The sequence below is a fragment of the Euprymna scolopes genome, chromosome 6 (assembly GCF_053919585.1).
Source record: "Euprymna scolopes isolate OS-2025 chromosome 6, ASM5391958v1, whole genome shotgun sequence".
Taxonomy (NCBI): domain Eukaryota; kingdom Metazoa; phylum Mollusca; class Cephalopoda; order Sepiida; family Sepiolidae; genus Euprymna; species Euprymna scolopes.
Window position 1 is genome coordinate 150,454,234 of NC_136487.1, and position 23,722 is coordinate 150,477,955.

Here is a 23,722-nt window from a genome sequence, read left to right on the forward strand (position 1 = left end):
TGAAATTTCGTTAGGCGGGAGATTTGAGCCGGTGTTGATGTATTCTTTTTCATCGCTGAAATTATTGAATTTAGTCGAATATAAAAAAAAAAAAGGAAGCCCACCCACAAATTAGCGACATATTTATCAGGGGATAATTACAAAAGTTTCGAGTGTCTTTTATTGGTAAGAAAAACTCGTTTCTATTCTCCCCATTCCCGAGCGTTCCTTAAACAATGATTTTTTTCTGTTTATATTTGTACGAATCTATGGCGTCGCGTCTTGTTCATTTTCGATGCCGGTTTCAATATTTGTTTACTTTGTTATTCCATTGAAAACAATTATTTTGTTTGTAATTTATTTAGAAATTATTTACTATAGGAAATTAGGACTCCATACTTTCATTTCAAAAAGTATTCATACATCGTTTTATTATTAAACAAAGGGCACAAACGATTTTTTTTAACAATTAAACGTGCAGTATTTATTTTTGGTCGCCATTTTTGTTTGTTTTAACTGAACAGAATGGAGACTTTCACTTTATACTTTGAACAACAACACAAAAGAAGAAGAAAAACTTAAAATACTAAACCAATGGTAGAAGAGTAACTTAGCTTGCCTTTGGTAAGATTTAATGGGAGTTTTTTGAATAACCAAGAAAACAGAAGAAATAGTGAAAATAAAATAAAGGTAAACGTGTGCTGATAGTTGACCACCTTTAAGAAAAAAGTTGGTTATTTGTTGTCGAACGTATTCTGTTTTGGGGTTAATTATTTAGAAACCTGTTACCGTTTCTATTACTGTACACAATACACGTAGATTCGAAAAAGTTGTCAAAAAACAAATATATAACAAATAAAGGGTTTGTATTACTGTACACATAGATTCGAAAAAGTTGTCAAAAAAACATATATAACAAATAAATGTTATCAAAGGCAAGATAAGTTACTTTTCTACCTAACTGGATATATTTTTCGTGTTTTTATTCAATGTAACATGTTTATTCAGCTCGAAAAGCATACAGTGTTTACCGATGTATTGGAAAATTCAAGATGGCGTCTGATTCTTTCTTTAACACGATAAGTTTGGGAAAAGGTGTTATAAATAAAAACCCAGATAAAATACTGTTAAAAACTCGCTCAATATATGTTACCGTGACATAGGTTGACATATATTCGGCGGGTTTTTAATAGTATTTTGTATAGTTTTTTTATTTATAACACCTTTTCCCGAACTTACCGTGTTAAAGAGAGAGTCGGCCGCCATTTTGAATTTTCCAATACATCGGTAAACACTATGTTTTTCGAGCTGAATAAATATGTTACATTGAATAAAAACACGAAAAATATATCCAGTTTGGTAGAAAAGTAACTTATCTTGCCTTTGATAACATTTATTTGGGGTTTGTATTACTGTACACATAGATTCGAAAAAGTTGTCAAAAAACAAATATATAACAAATAAATGTTATCAAAGGCAAGATAAGTCACTTTTCTACCAAACTGGATATATTTTTCGTGTTTTTATTCAATGTAACATATTTATTCAGCTCGAAAAACATAGTGTTTACCGATGTATTGGAAAATTTAAAATGGCGGCCGACTCTCTCTTTAACACGGTAAGTTCGGGAAAAGGTGTTATAAATAAAAAACTATACAAAATACTATTAAAAACCCGCCGAATATGTCAACCTATGTCACGGTAACATATATTGAGCGAGTTTTTAACAGTATTTTATCTGGGTTTTTATTTATAACACCTTTTCCCAAACTTACCGTGTTAAAGAGAGAATCAGACACCATCTTGAATTTTCCAATACATCGGTAAACACTGTATGCTTTTCGAGCTGAATAAACATGTTACATTGAATAAAAACACGAAAAATATATCCAGTTAGGTAGAAAAATAACTTATCTTGCCTTTGATAACATTTATTTGTTATATATTTGTTTTTTTGACAACTTTTTCGAATCTGTGTACAGTAATACAAACCCCTAAAATTTAAAATGGCGCCCGGAATCTCTTTGACACGGTAAGTTTGGGAAAAGGAGTTAAAAATAAAAAATATGCAAAATACTGTTAAAAACCCACCGAATATATGACACTGTCTCAATACCGTGACATAGGTTGTCGTAACGACAGCCCATGTCACGGTAACATATATTGAGCTAGTTTTTAACCGTATTTTGTCTAGTTTTTTTTTTTTAATTTATAACTCCTTTTCCCAAACTTACCATGTCAAAGAGAGATTCGAGCGCCATTTTAAATCTTCCAATACATCGATAAACACTGTTTTTCGAGCTGAATAAACATGTTACATTAAATAAAAACATTAAAAACATATCCAGTTAGGTAAAAAAGTAACTTATCTTGCCTTTGATAACATTTATTTGTTTTTTGTTTTTTTTGACAACTTTTTCGAATCTGTGTACAGTAATACAAACCCACCTATTTAACATGGGGAGGGGAAGGTGTTTTGTAAATATTCTGTACTTTAACCAAAAAATTTAATTATTAAAGGTAAGTCTTCCGGTGGCAGGTGTGTCAGAAACTTCGTGAAAAATATTGAATAATTCCACCCCCTTTCTTTCCAAGCTCATAACTACTCGAAAAAGTGTAATTCAAACCCTATATATATATATTTTTTTCTCAATTAAAGGAGCAAGGACCAAGGTTTTATTTAAAAAAAACAAACGTATTTAAAAAAAAAAAAAAGTTTAGTAACTTCGGACTTTACAGGTAAATTTCTAAAAAAACACTACTTTTTTTGGTTTTAAATTTGAATATATTATTTGAAGATCTTTTATCTTCAATTTGTGATACATAAAACTTTGGTGATTAAATTAATTATTTTTTAATAGACATTTCAAAATAGGGGAGGGGGCGTGAATTTAAAAACAAACGTTTGTCTAAAATATTATCAGTTTATTGGAAAGAGCATAAAATTTCACATTGATCATGAAAATATCGTAAAAATTGAATCAATAGAAAAATTGATAGATTTTTCAAGTTTAAAAATTGAAAAATACTGAACTCGTAAAATTCAATTAATTTCATTACTGTTTAAAAAAAATATATATATTTCTATTACTTTTAAAACAACTTTAATAGTTTATTTTGGAAGTATAATCCATAAAGAAAATAAACAACCCACTTTTAAAAGAGAAATTACGAGTTTTTTTTTATATTTTATTCGCAGTTTCGTGTTAGGGGTGTCAAAAATTCCTACAAAAATTCTTATACACCTAGTGCACTAGTGCAGTGACTGCAGTGCATTTTCACCAAAATAAACAATTAAATATTTCCAAAGGTAAGTTACTCTTTCTGCCTACCCGGATAAGTGTTTTGGCAAATTTGTATTTTAGGTGCATATATTATTAGATTTAAACAATTTTTTTTTTTTTTTTTTGTAAAATACATTATTTAATTCAAACACTGGTTCTCATTGGGCGTTGAGTTCCATGGCGACCAGCAGAAAACTTTAATGGATAAATGTTTACTTTAACTACAACAGAACGACCAATAAAATTTTTTTTTTTTTTTTTAAAGGTTTTCGGGGTCTGTTTACATTGGGGGGTAAGGTGGTGGATGGGCAGGAGCAGGGGGGACGGGTGGTGTCTTCATATGAAAACATCTTTTTTTTTTTTTTTTTTTTCTGCGACGGAAACGGTTTTCGGATTCGGGTACTCATGCACATGAACTTATTGATCCGTGCTGAAATAATAACGTTATTATGTAAACAGGATTTTGTGTGAAATATTAAACTGTTCTTCTGCTCGGTGTATGTCGGCGCTTTACTTACGGAAAAACGGTAATGTGCAGAAGCACGTGTTAAATGTTATACAAGTTCTATAATTGAAAAAAAAGCCCTCTAAAAAAAAATAAAAATGCTTTTGTAGACCGTTCGTGAAAACTGAATTTTTTTTAGATCAATTAAAAAAGCATCAAAAACTACATAACACAGAAAAATGAACCACAATTTGTTTTGGAAAACTTTCTTATTTCAAATGTCTGCTAAAAAAAATTCTTCCGCGATGTGACAAGTCACATTACTACGCGCGTCCATGCGCGAACGTATCAATCATGTAAAAATAGCATAAAGGATGGCGGTGAGTTTGGCCCAAAATAGTTCGAAGGTTCAGGGGTTAATATCATGCAAACGGTAAATTTGCGATGGGTTTGAATATCAGATTCGTTGTCAGTGACCCCGAAAACCAAAAAAAAAAAAAAAAAAAATTAATTTTATTGGTCGGTGTTCTGTTGTAGTTAAAGTAAACATTTACCCATTAAAGTTTTCTGCTGGTCGCCACGGAACTCAATACCCAAGGAGTACCCAAACACTTAAATAAAGCCATAAAAAGCTTCATTATTATTTTTAATTTATTATTAGACCTAATGCATAACACTGAACACTTTTTAAATGACGTATCAGCGGCCTTTTTTTGTTTTATTTGGAACTATGCACTTATGTTACTGTGTTGAAATAACGTTATTTAGAAAGCCATTCTTAACATGCGGAGGGGAGGTTGTTTTGTAATTATCTTGTGCTTTCACCTAACAATTTAAAAAGATAGCGTAAAGCATGAATTTATCTTTAATACTATTTTTTTTTTTAATAGCACGGTAACATAAGTGCATAAGCATCTTTTATTTTAGACTTATATAAACCCATAAAAAATTATTTTTGTAAAACATTATTAGACCCAAAGTCTTAAATAAAACCAAATGCTTATGCACTTATGTTACCGTGGTATTTTTTTACGATATCTTGTTTTATTAAATTTTTAGCTGAAAGTGCAGAATAGTTACGAAACTCTCTCCTCCCCATGTTAATATCTTTCTAAATAATGTTATTATTTCAGCACGGTCACAAAAGTGAATAAATAGCAGTGTCAAAAACCGACATTAAAAATGCGTGATAAAAAATTGAATAATTCGACCTATCTTTCCAAGCTTATAACTACTTGAAAAATGTAATTCAAACCCTAAATTTTTTTTTTCAATTAAAGGAGCAAAGACCAAATTTTAAAAAAATAACAGGTTTAATAGCAAATTATGCAATATTTGTTTTTTTTTTTTAAATCATTTTTCTTTAAAAAAGATTTAAAGAAAATCAACGTATTTTAACTTGCTTCGATAAAATATATGTATATATAAATTCCAAAAAATCACTTACCTTTAAAAAATACTATTCAATGGGTACTTCCATTCTTCATTGTTAAGAATTTATCCATATTTATATTTTAAATTCCATGTATTTTTTAAATAAAAGAATTTTTTTAAACAGCTATTTGAAAAGACCGCCATTACGTAACATTGTTATGGTGTTAGCAAAACGCCGAAGTGGTGTTTCCTTTTGTTTTGAAATACAGATGGACAGAAGGACTAAAAACCACACGTTTGCGTTAGCCGTCTAACCTTGTGCATGAAGAAATGTGTCACCATAGCTGAAAAATAGTCACATTTTACTTATAAGTTTTTGCCTTTAAAAGAAAGAAGTTTTTTTGTTTTTTTTTTCTCAAAGAAATACATGAGTTTTTGATTTAATATATTTTATTTCTTTATGGAGTGATTTTTTTTATATCTACAATTATTATTTCATTCAATGATTTTAATATCTAAAAAAACATTGAATGAAATAAAAATAATTGTAATAAAACTAAACTTTCTGTGCAGTATAAGAAGATTATAAGGTTTCACTTAAAACAAAATGAATGTGGTTTTAAAAAAAAGGTTTTAAAATTTGGACTTTACAGGTAAATTTGCAGATAACTGTATTTTTTGTTTGTTTTAAATTAGCTTATTTTATTTATTATCTTTTATCTTCAATTTGTGATATATAAATTTGAGGTTAGAAAATTAATTATTTTCATTTTAATAGACATTTAAAAAAAAAAAAAAAAAAACCTTGTCTAGGATATTATATTCGGTATATTGGAAACAGCATAAATTTCACATTGAACCTGAAAATATCACAAAAATTGAACCAATAGAAAAAACTTTGATAGATTTTTAAAATGAAAAAGGTGAAAAAAAAACTTACTCGTAAAATTCAATTGATTTCATTACGTAAACAAAATGGCTGCATCAAGACGCGCAGGCACTTTGTAAACACTGGTTTTTTGGGGTTTTTTTTAATAAAAAATAATATTTCTATTGTTTTTTTAAACGATTTTAATAGTTTATTTTGGAAGTATATTCCATAAAGAAAATAAACAACCCACTTTAAAAAGAGAAATTACGAGTTTTTTATATTTTATTCGCAGTTTTTTGATAGGGGTGTCAAAAATTCCCTTCAAATTCTGAAACATCTAGTGAATAAGTATCTAAAACCATAAAACGCTTCATCATTATCATTAAAAAGTAAATAAAAAATACTATCAAAAATAGCATTTTTAAGTCTAATAATTTACGCACTTGAAATGCACATTTACCAAGTTTTTAAGTGTTGATTTTTTTATTTTTTTTTTTTATTTACTTCTAAATAAAAGTAGTGGAAAGCTCGTTAAGTTAGCCCCCTCCCACTCGTAAATAGTCAGGTTTCCTTGTAATGACTCGCTCGTCAGTCATGTGATGACTCCCTACCCTTATGTTGATCCTTTTTTGGACGTTTCTGAAGAATGCCGATTGGACAGAGGCTTGGAGTGGATATCCAACCTTGAGTTGCTAGGAATTCCCAAATCTGAAGGTGATTCTAACTATGATGAAATGAAATTAGAGGAATTTATGAATAACATCTCTCAGAGACAGACACTTATTCAATCAGGTTGTCATGGTATGAGGATAGACTGAAAAGATTTCAGTCTCACCACCATGTTGCCATTAATGTCTTAGGGTGGTTTGTGATTTGAAGAAAAAGCTATGATGAATATTTAAGGGTTTTCGAGGATCAGAAACAAGAAAGGATAATAGAACCCTTAGAGTGTTCTCCCACTGATTACAAACATTGTGTGAATCCTTCATAGGCTAATGTCCAAGACTGATCCAACCAGCACCACCAAAATTCGGCCTGTTTTTAATTGTTATTTTAAGACAGGGAAATCATCTTCTATCAAGGATGCAGCCTACACTGGGGTCAACTTGACTGGGAATATGTTGGACTTGACACTTTGTTTCTGCATGAACAGATATCTTTTTGACCAACGTGAGGAAGGCATTCTTGATGGTCTGATTATAACGTTATTTAGATGACACCAACAAGAATAGATTTTGTTTCTTCTTGAAAAAGAACCATCAGTTAAATGTTTTAGATATGCAACAATCTTATTTGGTTTCAGTGATTGTTCTTTCATACTAAATTGTATTTTAAAGTTCCATGCTGGACTATTTCCTAGGGACCCATGCACTGAAATGTTGATGTCCAACTTCTATGTAGATAATTTAATAAGGATTGACAACAATTGGGAGAATTTGACCTCATTTTATTATAATATATAGTAATCGATAGTAATGGAAGTTCGGTAAATCTGTTAACTTAAGTGGAACGGCTCCTCAGAAACTTGTTCACGTTGGACTTGAAGACAACCATATTATAGACAGCTGGAAAGCAGGAAAACAGAAGACAATTCCACAGGCATGCAATTCTAAGAAAGAAGCTTTGTTCATGGAATCTATTTTTAGGTTTAGGCACAGATAAAGAGTGGGGGGAATTATTGATAGTATTTACAGCTAGACGAGTGTTTCTTGTAAAAGTTTGACGAGGGAGGGGGGCCATAGATTGAAGCTCTGTTAAATACTTTCGATGAAAATAACGATAAAGCAGAGACAAACTCGCAACATCTCTTCTGTGAGATAAAGGTTGCAGCGAAGAGAAAAGGACATCTCCCACCAGGCCACGAAGTCTATTTTGAACCCTATCAAGGCAGGACAAGTCTTTTCTAGCAGCTCCTGCCCATATGTAGCAATAGTAATCCATCCTTGGACGTATCTGGCTCTTATATAGATAGAGAATTGCATCAGCACTGAGATATCTACTGGATCGATAGAAGGATCCCACCATTTTTCCAGCGGCCTTGGCAACAGACTTGATGTACATATTCCATTTAAGATCAGGAGTAAAGGTCAATCCCAGAAGCCTGTCAAAACTTGAGGCCTCCCCAAGACGAGAGCCATTCATTTTAATTGATGCCAGATGGGGATCAGAACGTTGATGATGTAAAGATAGAAGCTTGGTTTTAGATGCATTAAAAGTAACCAGCCACTCCTTTCTCCATTGTACGTGATCAAGATCAGAGGAGAGAGAATCGGAGAGAACTTGGTCGTTTACTGTTTTAGATGTGCTACCATAGATGGTAGTATCGTCAGCAAAAATGTCTACGAATGATGTAAGGATGTGATTTGGAAGATCATTAATGTACATCAGGAAAAGACTTGGGGCCCAGGATGGACCCCTGAGGGACACCGGCATTAATACTGTGAGCTCCTGATTTTTGCCCATCAACTACTACTCTTATGAACCTATCACTAGAGAAATGATTTAATAATTGAGAAAACATTTTCAGCTTTACCATAGCTGGAGATTTTGTGAAGTAAACCTTTATGCCATACCCTATCAAAGGCTTTTGATATGTCAAGAGTAATTGCCCTAGAAAGGTTGCCTCTGTCGAGAGATTCGCTAATCCTATGAGATATAACTGTAAGCACATTTGCTGTAGATCTAGCAGAACGGAAACCATATTGTGCATCACTAAGAAGGTTATTTTTGCTGAGATGGTTGATTACTTCTCTATTTAGCAGATTCCAGCAACTTATGACGCACAGGAGACTTATTGGCCTGTACTGAGAGGGGGATGAACGATCACCTGAATTCTTAAATACAGGGCATACTGATGAGATTTTCCAGGGTGATGGGAAGTAATTCTCCTTAAGACAACGTTTAAACAGTTTTATAAGTATGGGCGCTAGTTCTTGTTGAAGTTTTTTGAGTACTATAATTGGAATACCGTCAGGGCCGGTTGCTTTACTGGAATCAAGGTTCTTGATTAGCTTGGCAACATCACGTACAGATATTTGTATATCACATAGTGTGTTTTCTGATACAGGAGGAAATATTAGGGGTTGGCACCTTGGTCGCAGAGGGTTCCAATACCAAGTCCGATTCCTGTGGAATTGTTGTTTTGAAATATACCATTATATAATCGAAAGTTTTTGTGTAGTGAAAAAATTTGGTACAGTGAAAAAGTGGAAATACAATTAAGGGAATTTCGAAAACGATTTGATTTTTTTCGTAAAATTTCTTTCATTGAAGATAAAAGTCAAAACAAATATTTTAACCATGAATTAAACATGTACCATGAAATTAATAACAATCAATTTCAGGAGTTATTTGATATATTAAAAAATATAAAGAAAAAGTCAATCACGATTAATTCAACAAAAATAAAATAACATCAAATTTCAAGGGGAATAACATGTTTTGTTTATCTTTTGATATTCATTATTTTTTTTTCTCTTAAATTAAATTAAACTGTTAATTAATTAAATTGCAGAAGCACCGGTTAATGGAATTCCCCACCCCACCCTAGAGAACAAAAAACATAAAATGTGTTTGCTGCTAATGTTTTTGCAAATCGCTCATAAAAACTTTATTTTTTGATCAATTAAAAAAGCATTAAAAACTATGTAAGACAAAAAAAAAAAAAAATGAACCATGTTTTTTTTTGTTTTTTTTTTAAACTTTCTTATTAGAAAGATTCCTACGCGATGTGACAAGACACTTCACTACGCCCGTTCGCACGCAAACGTATCATGTAAGAAAAACACTACCAAAGGCAGTGAAATGGCACAAGATAGTCCCAAGGTCTAGGGGGTGGGTTCATACCATGCAAACTGTAAATTTGTGGTGGGTTTGATTATCAGATTCGTTGTCAGCAACCTCGAATACCTCTACAAAACCAAATTAGAATTAAATTTGGTCAGTGTTCTGTTGTAGAATAAGGTAACATTTACCATTGCTTTATTTCTTTATTTTTATTATATAATTTATACTTTTATTATATAATTATTTATTTTTATTATATAATTATTTATTTTTATTATATAATTATTTATTTTTATTATATGATTATATATTTTATATGATTATTTTTTATTATATAATTATATACTTTTCTTATATAATTATATACTTTTCTTATATAGTTATATACTTTTCTTATATAGTTATATACTTTTCTTATATAGTTATATACTTTTCTTATATAGTTATATACTTTTCTTATATAGTTATATACTTTTCTTATATAGTTATATACTTTTATTATATAGTTATATACTTTTCTTATATAGTTATATACTTTTATTATATAATTATTTATTTTTATTATATAATTATTTATTTTTATTATATGATTATATATTTTATATGATTATTTTTTATTGTATAATTATATACTTTTCTTATATAATTATATACTTTTCTTATATAGTTATATACTTTTCTTATATAGTTATATACTTTTCTTATATAGTAATATACTTTTCTTATATAGTTATATACTTTTCTTATATAGTTATATATTTTTTATTATATAATTATATACTTTTATTATATAATTATATATTTATCGTCCTTTAATGTTTATTCTTATTTAATGTCTTAATGTACCTTTTTATTTCTATATAAAAAAGTAAATTTTTGGTAATTGTTTATTTCTGTTGTTAAATAAGTTATTTATTGAACTTTTAAAATCGCCTATACCTTGGTGCTGTTTCTGACTTTTTTTTTGTTTATGTTGTGCAAAGAAGTTCCAAAAGAAATGTTTAATTGCTTCATTCACAGAATATTTTATTGAAATGTAAATTTCTAAAAGAAAAAAAAATTCACTTACTGCATTGTTCTATTAAACCTTTTATTGTTTAAATAATTAATCTCACTTAAAACAAACAGTTCATCTTCAAAAGATAAGAGAATCGTAATGAAAGAATCATAAATCTAAGGTATTTTTTAACGATGCGATTCCGATCCCCCCCCCCCAAATACATGATTCTTACGATTAACAATTCCGATTAATCGTCCCACGGCTAGTGGCAATATCATGAACAGATGTGTGGATATCACTCTGATTATTTTCAGTCTTGGGAAAAAATTTTTGAGGCAGGTAACCCTGATCACACATGGTGAGTTTGCTGCAAAGTTCTTTGCAAAGAGTTTGGCTTTGTCAGATGCTGATGAAATTACCTCAGACCTGTTGATGCTATGTATAATCAAAAACATGCATACTCATCAGTTTAATTTCCCTTTCTTTCCTATATCTGAGGATTGCAAGTTGCACATACACGATAAATAGCTAAAAATTTTATTAAAATTAAAGCTTCAAAATATTAACTAGCAGGGGTGCCCAGCCGTAAAAAAACACTTGAATATATTTTAGTTCATGTAGATTTTGTATTTATTATTATAGAGCCAATTTTCTATTGATTATTATATAAATATATATATATATATATATATATATATTAGTACTGATTTAAAAAGTTTAAAAAATAAAATGACTTGTGTGCTATCAGCTAGAATCAAGACCAAAACATTTAGCACTCCGGCTGTATTCCCTACCGTTTGAGCTATCAACAGATAGATAAGAAAGATTTAAAATTAAACCATTTCCAGCTATGGATGCATTTGTGCATGCATAAAAATAATACAAATATGTCAACAAGTTGAAATGTTCATTTCAACTTGTTGACATATTTGTATACACATTATTCATCCAAACAAAGATTTTACTCATTATAAACCATTCTTGGTGTATGGTTACTATGCGACCAATAGTTCAATAGTTTATCAGTTAAATATTTTCACATGGACACACACACACATATATTTTTACATCTACTGTTTTATTTATATGGATGTATTATAAATTAGAATATCTCAAGAATTTAATTTTTTCTCTTAAACTTAGATTTTTACAGATTTTAAATTTCCACAATGCCAGCCGATCAAATTTCCTACTCCGAGAGATATTATGACGACAAATATGAATATAGGTAAGTATTTTCCCTTTTTTTATGGAAACACTTTTCTTTTTTTTTTTTAATTAAAGTCCTTGAAAATCGAGAGGCCCTTTTTTTCTAGGTTGGGGGTGGGCTAACACTTTATCTCTATATGAGATGGAAGGTTGGCAAAGATGCCTGGAAGGCCAGCTAAGCATGTGATTACATACCATAAAAACTGATGTCTAACCTAACTCGGGTTCATAGGTCTAAAGTGTTTGCTGCTGGTCCCAGGAATGGCTGCCCATCATTATCTTGGCCACTGCGGACTGTTGTATGTAGTTTGTCTTCATCCGGGATAGTATGTATTCTCTGAGAGGAGCCGGTTCAACCCATCTTGAGTGAATATCATCTGAAGTCTATGAAATACACTGATATTGTAATATTTCATTAAAGTTCTTTCTGGCATCTAAATATTGAATTCTTAAATTAAGAATATTAATTTTCCTCTCCCCAAATTACCATTTAAATATAGTATTTTTTTTTTTTTTTGTGGTCACTTAGTCTTACTGGATTCCAGGACAAGAGTTAATCTAGTCTTACAGAGTATTCAGCTTGGTACTGTTGTTATAGACAACATCATTTGGAAAAGGTGCACCATTCCTTGTATGAGGCAGCCATACAGAAGGGATTTTATTTGAGTTTTGAATATTATTTTATATTGAATATTTAGTCAAGGTTTACTTGTAGGGTGAAATATCTTCATGTCAGATTGTCCTGACAAACCTCTTTTTATAGAGAGACCTTAGACATTTGAAGACAGTGTTTAGTAGACATTCAAAAAAATATGTCTATGTGCGTGTATGTATATATATATATATATATATATATATATATATATATATATATATATAATAAAAATTTGGTAGCTTTCTTTAGTCTTGACAGACTTGGGATACCCACTGTAAGGTTGACTGCACATGGAATTTTTTTGTGGCAAGAGTTGTGCAATTGCTAACCCCCCATCTCCCCTGAGTCAGCATTGTTAAATACCAGTGGCAAGTGGCGGTTCAGGATGATTGGAAACAATGCAGAGATAAGCAGAGTGCAAATACAGCACCTAGAATTCCCAAATGGTCACCCATCTGGTACTAGCCAAGCTCAGTGTTGCTTAATTTCAATGATATGACAAGAACTGGTGTATCAACATGATTATGCCGTATATATAACTGTGTCAATTGCTTTATTGCAGATTAGTAAAATATCAATATTTTCCTAAATATACGTCACAAAAAAATGCAAATTGTACCATCAAAGGATTGCTTTAAGTTTAGTTATTTCCCAAAATGTTATTCAAATTCATGCTATATTCACAAAGTTATGGCATTTTATTTTTTATCAAAGAAATTTTACTGTCCATCGCTTTATTGCAGATCTCGTACAATGCCAAAAAATCAGGCAAATAAATGTTATCAAAAAGCAAAGGATATTGCTGGACTCACAGAAGCTGCTCTAACAAGACATTGATTAGATCAGCCAAAAGAACTTGCATAGACAATGTTTAGAAACTAGTTTCAAACAAATTCTAGTAAAAAAAGTAAATATTTGGTTTTTATATAATACTAACAGGTCGCCCGACATTACCCTATTGTAAAATGGGCATAAATGTTATATTTTAATTTGTGCAGATTATTTATAAAGCCAATTCTCTTTTAATTAGTATTCAATATATAGTAATGATCTAAGTTATAAAAAAGTGTTCTGGGTACCATCCACAAGAATCGAAACCAGAATGCTTAGCACTCTAGTCTTAGTCGTTATTTATCTCTCCAGCATCGTTACCATCTCAGCTACCAACAGATGGATACAAAAAGTTAAAAATTAAGTGATTTTAAGTTATGAACGTTTAATTTTACGCATGTGCAAAAGTAACAGCGGGAGTAATGTTTTATTTGACTTGCACTGCCAAGGTCAACTGCTTTGTTTTCAATTTTGATTCCTTAGCAGCAATTTTTGCTGGTTAAGAACCAAATTGAAAGTATACTACAGATTCAAATACCCTATATATCAAATTTCAATTTTGTAGACCAATCATACTATGATATTTCATATTTATTAGCCAATCCAAGAAAAGAATTGTCTTTACTACAGAATTTGAATGAAATACAGGCATCTTTCCAGTCAAAAGTTATAACATCTCAAATTTGAGGTTTCGTAATATAAAGTTAAGTCAAGATAGAAACTTTGTTCAAATGGTATTTAAAAGCCAATTTGGATATTGGCTGAGCAACGTTGAAAGGTGTGCTGGTCAATGATTATTATGATCATTATTAATATTTGTAAAAATAAAATGTTATCCTAGCAAAATAAATATTTACAGATAAAATTATTTATGTTAAAATTTTTGGTGCTAGTGCACTTATTGATCCGCGCTATTTTTTAAATAGTATATTCAATTTTAATTTAAGTTTTATGATATTTGTTTTTATTAAATTGTAAGGTTGAAGTACAGAATAGGTACAAAACACCCCCCCCCCTATGTTAAGAATGGCTTTGTAAATGTTATTATTTCAGCATGGATCAATAAGTGCACTAGTACCAATTTTTTTTAATAGGAGAGGATGCTAGAACACAAACAATAATTTAAAAATCGGTTTGACATAGCATAACGTAGAGATCACTTAAGATGATGATCCTAGGAGAGACAGCATGAAAAAAGACCCATATCAGCTAGTCAAGAGTTGGGAGTCAGAGAGAGCAGACCGAGACGAGAAGTCGGTGAGAAGACACCGTGGAAGCTGGTGAAGTCAAGATCAAAATGTGAAGTCAAAGCGTAATTTCCAAAATGTCGACACAGTGTGTGAATAAATGTTATATGAAATATAACTGTGTGGTGTCATCTTTCGAAGAAACAGGTATGTGAATTCGTTCCAGTTGTTATCGTCATATTAAATGTTTATCAAACTTTTAAATGTTTACAGACTCTGTATATTATGTAGACTGTTGCTATTTTATGCACTCCTCTTCTTCTTCACCAAAGAACATTTACCTAACTGTCCATCAATGGAACATTGTTTCATCTCGTCGTTTGAAACCCTCTCGTGTACAAGTATTTGTTATTCTCTCAAAATAATATGTTGATCTATCCACGTCATCATTTCAGTCCAATTCAAGCAAAACATTGCTCATCGTAAAAGTTATTAAACCCTGTCTGTCGGTTTATATACACCAGCCATAATTTATTAGTACTTTCTATGAATCATGTTGTAGTGGCCATCTTGAATTTCTCTGTTGCCATTTTGGATTTTTCATGGTGTGGTGATGACAAATGGTAATGTCCATCAGAATAATACTTCACATGATGATAAAGCCTTTACACCTACCATTGTTTTTGTTTCTATTTAAAGCTGTTAAAATGAAACTTATATATGCTAATTAGTATGCTAGTTACCATGTGAAATGGGCGTAAATACAGCCATCTGAATCTTCATGATGTTGTAATATGTTCAAAATTTCATCATAATATCTTAAAACGATTTGCAGATAGCCTTTTAAAGATGAATAATTGTGTTAATTTTCTACTGTTTTCAGTCACAAGTTTATATGCATTTGAATAGGACTAACTTAAGACAAAACGTCTAATAAACCATGCCTTTTAACTCCAGTTCTAATGGTCCAATCTTAAAAAAAAGAATAAAGACTATTTATTTGCCTTTTTTATGCTCTTTTCATTAATGCTTGATTTGAGTTTATTCGATCTAAAGAAAAAAAATGGTCAGGTATTGCTAATATAATATAAGCAAATATTTATTAAATGAATAAGTTAATTTAAGAGTTATCTCTTTTTTAGATACTCCCCAAGAAAAGGATCGGCAAGAATGCCATCACCTCTGGTCCGGGTGCTAAATTGCTATCATCATATATTAATGTCTTTAACATGTTCTCATCATTTGCTTTTGGGATTTGTTTCCAATTTAGAAAACAAGAAATATTCTAATGAATATCCAAACCGTGTGTACCAGGAAATCATTTTTATAAGAGCTGTACCTAGCAACGTGTTAGTTAAGCGAGCTGTTAGAAATTATCTCTCTTAGACTTTAATTTTGATGACGTGCACTTTAGGTTAATTAAACGAGTGAGTTGACATGTATCTTTTTCTTTCTTCCTCGACATGTAAATAAAAGTAGATTACACATTTCTTGTGTGTGTTATTGAAAAGGACTCATGTTTTTTTTTTTTCTTTGATCGTCAACTTCTACAAAGTCTATACAATGTATAGTAATGTAATTATTTGATTAATTGACTTTACAATTACCCAACAAGACGATATGCAGAAAAAACTACATAAAATAATCATTGGATGTACTAAAAGGCTATTTGAATAAAAATGAATCTGACACCAGGCAACTGCATGGGAAGAAACAACAAACATGATCAATTGTCAAAAAGATAAGCTAAATGTTGGATGTTTGAAATGTCATTTTCGGCAAACAGTATACACAAGATGTAATCAAAGGTCAATCCAGTGAAATGACCATCGCCGGGGTGTAGCTACAGTGACAATGCTGTCCCAAGGAGGCGTTTGAGGTGGTTACAAAAGAACAACCTGAAATGGATGTCGGAGTTAGTGGATGATTTGGGCCCAAGAAAAATCAACGTATCAAATTCTTGTGCATGCATCTCCCTCCTAACAATCTAATGATTACTGAAAATAAAGATTATATTGCTATATTTTCATATATCAGTGTGTCATCATTCTTTTGAATAGAGCCGAAATACAACAGGATTTTTTATTTGACTTTGTTTGTACGAAAATGTCATTTGTAAGTAGAAAACAAGAATTAATATAAAGACGTACTAATTTAATATGGATGTCTAGTGATTCAAATGCCAGGTGCTTGTCAAGAATTTCCTCTATATTAAAAAAACAAAAATACAGAAAAATCATTGTACATGCCTGTGACATAAAGATTTTATTCCAAAAATCATAATTGATCAAATAGTTTTATTTTTATAAAGAAAATCATTTTTAAACGATTTTAAGCAATTAATGAGAAATCGTAGGCATTACAAGGCTGATCTCACAAGTTTTAATTATTGAGTTATCTGCCTTTGTTCCTTAAAGATGGCGACAGGAGACAGGCCTTTATTCTTTAAATAAAACTACTTGATCAATTTACCTGATTTTTAGAATATACCTTTATACATATCAGTCCAAATTAATTAGTTGAAGGATGATTACAATCCTTGTTTACTTTTTATCACTTTTTTAAACCTATACAAAATTTTGAACAGAATCTTTTATAAGTTTCTTTTCTAAAAGACTAGCCTGGGTGTTTGGAGGTGTGTGTTGAGCAAAATAAAATAAAAAAAAGTGGTAGTAGGCAGGCAGGCTCGAACATGTATCGTGAAGGAAGAAAAGGTGAAAAAAAAGCATGACATCTTTGCTGTTGCGCCCATCACCAAACTGGAAGTGACAAATGTTTAAGTTAAGGCTAGACAATCGAAAAGAGGGGATGACTTTCGAAAATATCAGCGAAAAAAGCGACCCCTCCCTGTAGAAAAGCGTCCAGTTGAGGGTGAAGGAATTAATGTTCTTGGCCAATTTTTTTGATATTTGGCGTCCAAAGGGTCGGGCTTCAAAAGGATACCAATCTTGTGAAAATCCGTCGCCTCTGTCAAAAGTTTTAGCATACATACATACATACATATATACATTTAAACAGAGAGGTGGGCTTTATATTATAGATTTATTTCAAAATTTTATGCAGGTTTCAGAGTTCAAAAGATGCACCGAAAAAGGTCGGAGGTTACATCGACTGAAACATTGTGAAAATGACAACCAATATGAGAATAGTAGTTCAAATAGGATAAATTCTCAATCTGCATCTAAAAGATTCTGAAACTAGAATGCTGGCTAATATTTCAGCTGCTGAAAATAATTTTTTTTTTTTTTTTTTTTTTTTAGACATGTGATTCTCCCGAATGATATTGCCAAATTGGTGCCCAAAAATCATCTGATGACAGAGACGGAGTGGCGTAACTTGGGTGTCCAACAATCACCGGGTTGGATCCATTACATGGTTCACACTCCAGGTAAATGCGCAGATGTTTCCTTTTTTTAATTAGTTGAGAGGAGCTCAACTTGATAAATTCATTGGTAAAAGCTAACTATTAAAGAATAGAAAGTATGTGAGAATGTGGTTGATTGCTAGATTGTACGGCATGTCAGCCATCATTTGGTTATTTTGTGCCAAAATATTAAATGTTTTTGTATACGATTTGTTTGTAGATTAATTTGTTTTGTATATTTTATATACAATATATATATATATATATATATATATATATATATATAAATGTAATTCTTGGTTTGTTCAAAGTCCATGAAACCATATTTCTACATTACCAATTTAATTGAAATTTTCAGAAAATTCATGTGTAAAGTCAAGGAATGTTTGCATGTTATTAAAATAAATTAAGATCGTTAAGATCGCAAATTATAAAAATATATTAAATAAAATAAAAATATTTTTCGTAACTGCGAGACTGTCTGCCATATTTCATTTCCGGTAGAAATGAGCCTTTCACGTGGTTGACGACTTTCGAATTACAACATTTAACTATCTACTTAATAGATGGGTAAAAAAAAAAAAAAAAAATCCCTATTTTTTAAATTCTTTCTACCCTTGGAAAATCCTTTAAAATTACCTGTTTAAATTGCAAAATGCAAAAGAAATCAAACAAAAAACTTTTTAGCCAAGAAACACAGAAAAATGCCCCTCTCTCAGGTGGTCAGAAAGTGGGTGCTCATTCTAAGTTAAATTTACATTGAAAAGTGATCACCCACTTTTCGAAAAAGTAATTTCTTCATATGAAAACTTTCTTTTTGCGATGGAAACGGTTTGCAGATTCGTTTTTAGTACACTGAAATCTACAATAAAATATTTCGTTATATACGAACATGAGACGGGCCTTAAAGTAAAATAATACCGGATTTTTGGGGCAGATTTGCCGTTATGACGAGATCCCTGGCGACACCAGATGATCTTGCTTTTCAAATAGAAGAAGAGATGATGGGAGAGGATGAGGTATGGTCAGGGGGGCCATACTGACACTTGGTCAAGGAAAAACAGATGTTTATGAGATTCCTATCCACCAGAGAAGAAATAGTAAATATTTTACTGAGGAAAAAGAAAAAAAATAAAATAAATATGATAATAGATAATAGTTGTTCTTAAGCGGTTTTAATTTCCATTTTGTACTTATGTAGCGATAGGAAGAGGCAAAAATGTCCAGAAGAAATAAAATATCTCAATGGGAAATAAATAGTTATCGCTTATCACATCAGTGCCGGGTTTTTAAGAGAAAGACAAACGAGAATTGTTCCTATATCACGACTGTTATACATCTATCAACAACAGAAAGGTTGTTTTTAAAATCTCTGTTGAGCGAGATGAAGAATGGGGGTCAAGAGTAGGGGTCACCGCAGACATTGTTCGAAACCCTCATAAGAGCTAAGTTGAAAGGCTCTTGTTCTTAGCTGGGAAATTAATTAGAGGAACTTAAGTATGCAACCTGCATCATGAAGCTCGGATCAAAGAACTCGACTTTAAACAAGTGTAAAACGATTTATGAATAATTATTTTGTTTCGTTATATAAAAATGACCCAGGGTTTTTCCTTCTTTCTCGATTGCCGGCCTGAATGAAGATGCAGTTTATTTCAGGTATACCCTGACGACAGATGATGAAAGAGATAGACTGGATCAGCCAGAGTGACGGCCGAAATCATCAATGTTGCCACACGGACTTAGGGTCATGCACATTTCGCGTGCCCTGAGCAGCAGAAAGATATTTTCCAGTGACCAGTGAGAGTCTGGTCACCCTTGAGGGGTCCACCACTAGACAAGAATGTAGCCCTGCTGGGTTGCATCTATGGTCCTGTGAGCTGGGAGCGATGAACACGGCCAGAAGTACATCACAAGTATGCTCCCATGAACCAAGATAGCGACGGATGCGGCCCGGCTCTCGGACAAGAGAGGGTGTTAGGGTTATACCGTTTAGTTGTACAAATATCCTCAAACCAGGTAATCACTAAAAGGGACTCTTAAAAGTCGTCATCTGTATCGAGCAAAAGTTTAAAACCACTGATTATATGTCAGCCTACGTCACAGTAACATATATTGAGTGAGTTCCTAACAGTATTTTGTATAGTTTTTTAGTTTAAACTCATTTTCCCAAAATTTCCCCAAACTTAACGTGTTCGATACAGTCTGCCGCCATTTATATTTTTCAAATATACCGATAAACACTGCATGTTTTTGAACCGATTAAACATTATATAAAAACACTACAATGTTATCCAGTTAGGTAGAACATTTACTTTTCTTGCCTTTGATAAAATTTGTTATATATTTATTTTTTGACAACTTCTTTGTCTCTGTGTTTAGTAATACAGACCCTTTTCATTTAATGTAACGTTTAGTCGGCTCGAAAAACAGTGTTTATTGGTGTATTTGAAAGATACAAATAGTGGCGGACACTGTTGATTACGTTAAGTTTGAGAAAGTGAGTTAAAACTAAAAAACTATACAAAATACTGTCACAAACCCACCGATTATGTCTGCCTATGGCATGGTAACATATATTCGGTGGGGTTTTGACACTTTATTTTATAGTTTTTAGTTTTCAACTTACTTTCCCAAACTTAACGTATTCAACAGAGTCTGCAACCATTTCTGTTTTTCGAGCCGATTAAACATTTTACATTACATAAAAACACTAAACAATTATCCAGTTAGGTAGAAACATAACTTACCTTACCTTTGCTTTCATTTATTTGTTTTTAGAGAACTTTTTCGAATCTGTGTATAGTAACCCACCTCCCCCCAATCACTCAAATATCAATTACTAACTCACATTTTTGTATACAGAAAAGAAAAAAAACAAAAAAAAACATTTAGCGTTTCAACATTTTTGCTACGTTCAGCTTTATTCACTGATTGTTGGTCGAGCCCAAGCCATGATTGACGGTAATCCCGAGGATCAGGATCCAATTCTGCAAGAGTACCATTTTTTTTCATTTTCGCCTTTTTTATTTTACTTTTTGGAATGGATTGCTGTACTAAGAATATAAGAAACATGCATTTTCTCTTTTTATTAGAATTTTCCATTACACCAAATTGAACCACATCAACGCGTGGCAGGGTACAGCTAGTATATATATATTTTACAAAGGAGTCACCACTTATTAAGACTCAGAGGCCACTCGAGGATAAGGGTTAATAAGTGTACAGTGGTCGATGGGACAATGACGTAGTAATCGTTAATAGTGTAAATTTGGTAAATTGGATTACTTAAGAGGAACGGCTCATCAAGAACTTGTTTATGTTGGACTTGAAGACAATCATATTGTAGTCAGCCAGAAAGCAGGCAAATGGAAGAGAGTTCCACAGGTGCGCAGTTCTAAGGGAGAAGCTTTGTTTATGGAATCTATGTTTAGGTTTAGGCACGGATAAAGGGGGGGGATTATTGATAGTGTTTTCAGTTAGACGAGTGTTTCTCGTGAAAGTTTGGCGAGGTGGGACCATAGATTGGAGCTCAAACAAGCACTTGCCATGAAAATAACGATAAAGCAGAGACAGGCTTGCAACATCTCTTCTGTGAGATAAAGGTTACAGGGAAGAGAAAAGGACATACCCCACTAGGCTACGAAGTCTATTTTGAACTCTGTCAAGGCAGGATATAAGTTCTTTCTAGCAGTTCCTGCCCAGATGTGGTTACAGTACTCCATCCTTGGACATACCTGGCTCCTATATAGGTAGAGAATTGCATCAGCAGTGATATATCTACTGGATCGATAGAAGGATCCCACCCTTATTATTATCATAATAATAATAGCAATAATAGTAAAAAAAACTGGTGTAGATGACATCGACTGGCGCCACACCAACTAGTTGTGAAGGGTCAGGGAGGATGGAAAGACCGAGGTGAGAGAGTACTGACCAAATCTCCACTGGAAGTGTGCAGTTCAAATCTGGTACCTTGGGGAGTGAGTCAGTGACAACGGCTGTTGCGATAACATGCAATTATCTGCACAAGTGGTCAAAAAGTGGAGAACACTGGTAATCTGGGGAGACTTGTCACTTGGTCTCCAGGGAACACCACAGGTTACTGCCAGTGAGCTTGTGAGACAACTAATATGCTAAACATTTTGATGAAAAATATGGGGGGAAAAAAATGGACATAGAAAAACAGAAAACCAAAACTTGAAATATAATTTCTGTATTTAAAGTAATAGTTATTTAAATATTTCAACATATAATCTTGTGGGCAAAATCCAGCTTCCCAATAAGGGGCACTCTGGATAGGAACAAAAATAATCTCAGTCATGAAAGATTTCACCTCCACCGACCGGGGGACAAAAAAAAGGTAAACGTGTAGCATCAAAACAGATACTACACTGTGATCTTGTTCCGAAGGCCCAAAAATATTTGTGCTTAATGTTTCTTTAATTGTTTGTTTCCTAAATTCATAATTCAGTTTTATCATTATTAAATTGTATATTGCTTTAAAATTACTTAATTTTTGCATAGATAATTATATTTTATATTGAATAAAATTCAGTTTCAGTATTAATCGAACTGTGTTCCTTTTTCTTTTTAAAAATGTTTTATTACTCTTTTTCAAATGGCCCTTATATAGTACTGACAGTCTGACAAATCTTACCTACATTGCCTGCAGATATTTTTCAGTTAACAGGCCTTCTTCTTACTCTCGGTGGCCGTGCTTCAACGCGCTCTCATAAGAACGTGTTTTTCCGCTGTAAAAAAAAAAAATACTCGATCAAATTAAATGAAATTTTTTTTCGGAGATCTTCAGTCCAAAACAGATACGGACAATATAACCTTTTTTTTTTTTTTTTTTTTTTTTTTTTTCTCGATATTTTCATTTTTTATGTCTTGACTAAACTGTACAAGTGCCATATATATATATATATATATATATATATTATTTTCATTTTAAAATAATTTTAATCTTTAATTTTTTTTTTTCTTTTAGAACCACATGTTCTTTTATTTCGACGGCGATTAGAAGTTCGAGACAAGTGTTAAATGGATCTTGGATTAAAGAAATCCCACCACATACTCCCACATGTATACAGAAAAAGCAGCAAGAACTTTTTGGTTGTCAATGCTCAAGTCAGTCAAGTCAACTGACGAGTCTGTTCTTATCAAATCTGACAGGAAGTTTATTTGAGTCAGATTTGTTTGCTTTATAGTTTCAAAGTCTTTTGGTTAAACAACCAATGAGTTGTGTGTTTTTTTTCTCCCAGAGATTTTGTTGCTTGTAATTGTATTAATTCTTTGGTTCAAACTTATGCATAAAAAGAAAACACACTTTTAGCAGATGTTTGATCTCTATTAACTTTATATTAAAGAAACATTTTATTTTTAAGATTTTTTTTTTTCAAAGGAATACTTTGTAAATGTACAAACTTTTCTTTTTTTATTAGCTTTAGTGAAGATAATTCATTTTTATAAATTGATTTTACAGTTTTAATTTTGTTTATAATCTACAAAATAGATTTTAAATTAATCTTTTAGTGAGAAATCGTTTATTTAAAATTTTTTAATTGCTAAATTCTTTTAATTTATAAATAAATATAGTTTAAAAGAAGTTAAAGCAAATTAAAAATCTCTTTAAAAATGTATTATATCTGTTCTGATATTGAACTTTGACCCTCTAGATAATTTCTGTCTTTGATATTAATTTGTCTATGGTTTGTATATATGATCAGAATGTCAC

General features: G+C 31.6%; 1 protein-coding gene across 1 annotated transcript in view; it reads left to right on the forward strand.

Annotated features, from left to right (window-relative positions):
- The window catches only part of LOC145278345 (cyclin-dependent kinases regulatory subunit-like), a 23,766-nt gene continuing 44 nt past the window's right edge, over positions 1 to 23,722 (forward strand). The window contains exons 1-4 of the mRNA XM_080130637.1: positions 1 to 165; positions 11,883 to 11,967; positions 17,882 to 18,009; positions 22,976 to 23,722. The exon at positions 22,976 to 23,722 is cut by the window's right edge and continues 44 nt beyond it. Of these exons, the coding sequence (XP_079986763.1) occupies positions 11,909 to 11,967; positions 17,882 to 18,009; positions 22,976 to 23,028 (240 nt within the window). The 5' untranslated portion in view covers positions 1 to 165; positions 11,883 to 11,908 and the 3' untranslated portion in view covers positions 23,029 to 23,722. The remainder of the gene's footprint in view (positions 166 to 11,882; positions 11,968 to 17,881; positions 18,010 to 22,975) is intronic.